Raw genomic sequence first — 6,000 nt, 5'->3', positions numbered from 1 at the left:
TAGGCGGAGCCGCTTGCACCAAAAACTGTAGCAGCCGCTCCCCCTGCGCCCCCTCCCCCGTCCCTTCCCTCCCCTCCCCTCCTCCCCGCGATCCCGGAGCCACAGCAGGAGAGGGACCGCTCGGGATCGGCGCGCAGAGACAATGAGGGGCCGCCGGGACCTGCCCTGAGCCCCCCAAGCCGGCGGCGCCGCAGCCCCGGGCGCCTGGCGCTCAGCCTCCTCCTCGCCTTGGCTGCCCGGAGCCGGAGGGACCCCGGACGGCCGCCCCGCGCCTGCCCTGCCTCGCTCCTCGCCCCCCTCCCTTTCTTTTCGTTTTCGCCTTTGGGGGGATTTGCAAACCGAATTACATGCATGTCCAGTGGGGGTAGGTTTAATTTTGATGATGGAGGGTCCTACTGTGGAGGCTGGGAAGACGGCAAAGCGCACGGCCATGGGATCTGCACCGGCCCCAAGGGCCAAGGAGAATACACCGGCTCCTGGAGCCACGGCTTCGAGGTGCTGGGGGTCTACACCTGGCCCAGCGGCAACACGTACCAGGGCACCTGGGCGCAGGGCAAGCGCCACGGCATCGGCCTGGAGAGCAAGGGGAAGTGGCTCTACAAGGGAGAGTGGACTCACGGCTTTAAGGGACGCTACGGGGTCCGAGAGTGCACCGGCACCGGGGCCAAGTACGAGGGCACCTGGAGCAACGGACTGCAGGACGGCTACGGCACGGAGACCTACTCGGATGGAGGTGGGTGCTGCGCCAGCCGGGGGGTGGGAGGGAGGCGGGCGGGGGGGGCGGCGCGCTCCCCGAGGGCTCTAGGCTCTGATGTTGCCGGAGCTTCCTGGGGGGGGGGGGGGGGGTTCTGCCTTCTTGTTGCTACTTGGGCTGCTGTGGCCGGTGCCTTGGAGGCCCAGAGATGGCCCAGGGAGGCTCTGGTCCTCTCTCCACAGGTTGCTGGCTCCGTGGGTTCCGTGGGGGTGCAGTGCGGTGGTGGCGCCTGGAACCCCCCTCCTGCTGGGTCCGGGCAGCCAAGGCCGGGGTGGGGGGGGTCGTTTCCCCTCCTGCCTTGGAACGGATCAGAGGAGGGAGAGGTGCCGGGGTTCACTGCACCATCACAAACTGCCAGGCAAAGTGTCGGGCTCAGGGGAGGCCCCCGGCCTGGGGTTCTTGTCTCGTGCTCTCTCAAGTTAGGGGCCCTACCGGTGGCAGCTGGGGTCCCTGGCCCTTCCCCTCCTCCACTAGCCTCCTCCTCTCTCTGGCTTCAGGCCTGAGCCTAGCATGCCAGTATCTGGATTCTTGGTTTCATGTGCTTCCGAGGGCCCTTCCCAGTTGGGAATCTAACCCCAAGAAATGCCACGGAGAAATTTAGGATGCTGAACTGGATGGGGGGGGGGGTGGGTATGGGGGAAGAGAGCAATCTCAGAAAATAACCGAGGCCAATAAACTTGTAGGGGGGTTGGACCTAGGCTGATACTGCCGGACCGGGCAGCCTGTGAGGCCCATCTGTTTCCTGGAGGCTGCGGGAGCTCTGATGGAAGTACTGGCCTTCATTTTCACCGGGAGTTGAGGGAATCTTTTCTTGATCACATTTCAGAGATGCGACCAGAGCCAGGAGCAGTTCCAAGAGCTCTGAGTGGTATAGATTCAAAGCTGTTAATGGCCGTTGGTGTCTATGATACTGCGTACACTCCTTGCATGCCTCCATGCCTTGCCACTTAATATTCTCCACAGGCAATATCTATGGGGTACTGAATTCGGATCGTTGGGGCCAAAACACATCTTGGAAGCAGCTCCCACCCCCCCTGGCTTAGTCTGGAGCTAGGGTGAGGTACAGGTAGCGGTTTAGTGGAAGCAGCGTGTTTATTTGGGAGGCGGGAGAAGAGCAATTGCAGTGATCCTCTGCTTCTTTCTTGGAGGGATAGGGGTGGATCATGGAAGCACAATTAGCTTTTCTGCTTTGGTCCCTTTTGTTTTGGCCACATGAAAAAAAGCTCCAAACACCTGCTTGCCGGTCACATATGCAGAGGTGAGGTAGGGCCGGGAAGTGATGATTATTTTGGCTTATGCAACCAAAAGGAAGGGCTCATTATTAAACAAAGAGGAGGAGTCTGGTGCACTTAATTATATAATTCTCCTGCCTATCAAAACCCTGCCAAACCCTAATCACAGATCTTGCTTTTGGGGGTGGGTTTTTTTTTTTTTAAAAGCAAAGATGGGCCAAGCTGTGCCCCAATGGTGGGATTCTAAGGGAAAAGGAGATGGGTCATGGATTGCAAAAGCTTCCCCCAGCTCCTGGGCTGTGTGCATATGTGTGTGGATGTATGTGTGTATGTGTTTATGAGAGAGAGAGAGAGAGAGAGAGAGAGAGAGAGAGAGAGAGAGATAGTGTGTGTGTGTGTGTGTGTGTGTGTGTGTGTGTGTGTGTGTGTGTGGGTGATGGGGCTTCAGCAGCAGATGTATGTGGACGGGGGAAGCAGGCAGCTTGTACTTCCCAGCTGGCATGTACCCTATGTGGAGGGAGGAGTTGTAACCCATGGAGCCTTGACTAGAGGGCCCTGTAGGGACCCTTCCCCCAAACAGAAAGCTTAGGAGTGGTACAGAGGCAACATAGGCCGGAAGTTCCCAGTAGGCTTCGAGAAAAGCTAACCTCCTCCTTAACTCTTAGTGGTTCAGCTTTAGATGTGAGGGGAAAGAAGAGAGGGACAGACTGGGGAAAGATCTAGCTCTCTTCTTTTATCAGGTCTTCTGAATCTGGAGGAATAAATGATGTAACCCCAGGAATAAGGCATCTTCCCCAGATTACCCACAGTAGGGATAGAGAGGGTTCATTTGTGGTTAGTTTCTATTTCTCCTTTTAAGAAAAGTAAAACCAGGTATAAATGACTTGTCTGTACATGCTGCTCAGGAAGTTTGGGGTTCAGAGGGTTAACAAGAGAGATGTTTCTTTCCTGTGGGATCTCATAGAATTTATTGCTCATACATCACCCAAAGCCCTATATATTTGACCTGGATGTAGCTGCGTCTAGCTCAGGGAGTGGGTCAGTGGTTTTTCACTATAAATTCTAAGGCAGAAAAGTTATAAGAAAGAACCACAGAATTTGGAGTCAAGATCTGGGTTTGAATTTCAGCTTTGTCACCCACTAGTTGTGGGAGCTTGGATATAAGTTACTTCCCCTCTAGGCTTCAGTTTTTTCCTCCTTGTAAAATGAGGAGATTGGACAAAATGATAACTATGGTTCTTTACAACTCTCATACCCCATCCGTGAACCCTGGCTCTCTTTTTAGTTCTGTCCAGTGAAAGTAGATGTAGTTGCAAGGGCACCTGGTCTGGGCAGCTTTTTTTTTTTTTTTAAATCTAGCTCTGTTATGTGTGTCTCCTTGGACTCTTCACCCTGGAATAATAACCTCCAGATGTGAGGATCACTCAGCCTGGGAACCTGATTTACCCCCTTTCAATGGGAAGGAGGTATCTATTAAAACTTATCTACCAGTCAGTAATTTGCTAAAACTATCATCTCCATCTCTAAGGGATACTGAGAGAATCATGGTATCATAGTCTGCTAGAAAGGTGAACTTCCTGTCTAAGGTAAACAATGATCCCATAGATCTTTCAGTAATCAACTAGTGGTAAATGATGGCTCAGGCACAGCAAGAGTTTGAAAGGTATTATCCTAATGAATTAATGGTTTTGAAGCCAATCCTGCTTTTCTTTGCCCATTAGCTAGAATATCAGGAAAGCCTCAACTCCAGCCCTGTTTTGAGTGCTGACTTGGGAAAACAGCGTTTTTCATAAATAATGCACAAATGGCTCATGTCCTCCACATTTAGATGGGTTCTGTATGGAATCCACTTAAAGTGAAGATATTTTGATCAGACATTTCTCTAATCTCACTCTTTCCTAGGCAATGACACTCATTCCTTATTGATGTGAGATGAAGCTCTCTTGTAGACCTTCACCAGGACCTGTTAGAGACCCCATAGAAATACATGGGACTTGGTACACACACCACTCACATTAATTGCTGTAGATATAGAAACAGGTCTATTTTCTCATTGCCTATATATGACAATACCCAGGAAATTTTTCCTTTCTCCAGACTTGGTGAGTTCAGGGATCTCTAGAATCCCTTCTAGCTCCAACAGGCTTTGATTCTCTTACTTCCTCTCCATACCCTCTTTTTATTTGTAAACTAACATCTCTCCTCTTCTCTCTGCTCCCCTCTCCCTCATTCTCTTCTCCTTTCCCCTCTTCCTCCCTTTCCTCTTATCTCCCCCCTCCTCTCCCCTCTTCCTCTCTCCTCTCCAATCTTCTTCACTCCCTTTCCTTTCTCCTTTCCTCTCTTCTCTTTTTTCTTCTCCTTTCCTTTCTTCTCTTCTTCTCCTCACTTCTCCTCACTTCTCCTCTCTTCTCTCCTCTTCTCTTCTCTTCTTGTATCTTCTCCCCTCCCCTCCCCTCTGACTTCTCTTTTCTTCTCTCTTTTTCTTTTTTCTTTCATTTCCTCTTCTCTCCTTTCCTCTTCTCTTTCCTCTTCTTCCTCTCCTTCCTTTTTCTTTTTCCTTCCTTTTCTCATCTCTTCTCTTTGTTCCTTTCTCCCCCTCATACACACATCTTTCAAAAAATACTGACTTTTCTCCACCCACTTGACTTCCATTCCCTTCTCCTAAGGTAAATATTTCCTCCTCAGTGCATGGAACACAGGAATCTATTCCTCCGACCCAAAGTCACCCCCTACAAATAAACTTACCCACACCCTGAAAAATGAGTCATCACACACACACACACACACACACACAGACATACACACACTCACACACTCCCTCTTCCCCCTCCTCCTCCACACATACCCGCATACATCTCTCTAATACACACATTCTATACACAGGCCCAGATTACTCATCCCACACACATCCCACACACCCACAGTCAAAATTCAGGCACTTCAGGCACATGTGCACATGGGTGTGTGGGGTACACATGCGCACTTGTGCAAACACACACACACATACACACATACACCTGCCACTAGAGATATATTTCACTCCATTAGCTAAAACATAAACACCGGCACTTTTATTCAGGCATTAAACCTGCACATGAAGTCATGTGGCTCCTGGTAAAATCCTTTCCCATAAGATATACCCCTTTTATTCAGAGCCCCATTTAGTCTTTCTGACACTTCCACCTGTTAAAGCTCCTTTAAAGCCAACTCAAGTGATGCCACATCCAGTAAGATTTCCTTGATCTCTCAAGTCACTAATAACTGTTTCTCTCTCAAATATTCCCTTAAATTTTACTTGACCTTTCATATCAGTTTAATGAAGTGTTTTGAATTCTAGTTATTTCTGTCTCTCCTATCACTCTGTTTGGCTGTACTCTCCATGAGGGTTGAAGCCTAAGCTGGTGTCTAGCACAGAGATCTGAACACAGCAGGACCTGGATTCATGTTTGTTGAATAAATACAGACATAATGTCCTTGAGGAAACTCAATTTACTAATGAAATTATGTAATTTGACTTCATTTAAAATTAATGTTTGGACTGTTAATGTACTCTAAAGAAATCATACCATAGCTCTTTGGAAATAGAGTAATAAAAATATGAGAGACTGGGGAAGATAGTTTTACCATGGTAGGTGGTATTCATCAATGTCTAGTGTCTTGAAGAAGGGAGGTGATAGTTACATTATGTACCCTTGACTGGTCAGATTCCATGGGCAGTGTTGCTTATAGTTTGGATGCCATGGTTAAAAGAGACAGTGATGGGCTGGGAGATGTCTAGAGGAAGGTGATGACAAAAAAAGAATTGAAATCATGTCCCATGGAGGATCTGTTGAAAGTGATATTTCACCTCCAACAGATAAAATTACTTTCTTCAAGTGTTTGACAAAGGCGATTTTTATACTTGTTCTTAGAGGGGAGAATTAGAACTCAAGGGTGGAAGTTAATTGGGAGGCAGATTTTGCCTCAATATAAGGCAGAACGTTTTAACAATTAGAGATGCCTCAAAATGAGCCA

General features: G+C 48.9%; 1 protein-coding gene across 1 annotated transcript in view; it reads left to right on the top strand.

The window, feature by feature from the left end:
- Nucleotides 1-338: 338 nt before the first annotated feature.
- The window catches only part of JPH3 (junctophilin 3), a 189,532-nt gene continuing 183,870 nt past the window's right edge, over nucleotides 339-6,000 (top strand). Inside the window, exon 1 of the mRNA XM_074213790.1 lies at nucleotides 339-733. Coding sequence (XP_074069891.1) covers nucleotides 352-733 — 382 coding nt within the window. The 5' untranslated portion in view covers nucleotides 339-351. The remainder of the gene's footprint in view (nucleotides 734-6,000) is intronic.

This window comes from Macrotis lagotis, chromosome 1 (assembly GCF_037893015.1).
Source record: "Macrotis lagotis isolate mMagLag1 chromosome 1, bilby.v1.9.chrom.fasta, whole genome shotgun sequence".
NCBI classification, from domain to species: domain Eukaryota; kingdom Metazoa; phylum Chordata; class Mammalia; order Peramelemorphia; family Peramelidae; genus Macrotis; species Macrotis lagotis.
The sequence above is the reverse complement of the archived record's forward strand: the minus strand, read 5'-3'. Positions and strand labels throughout refer to the sequence as shown.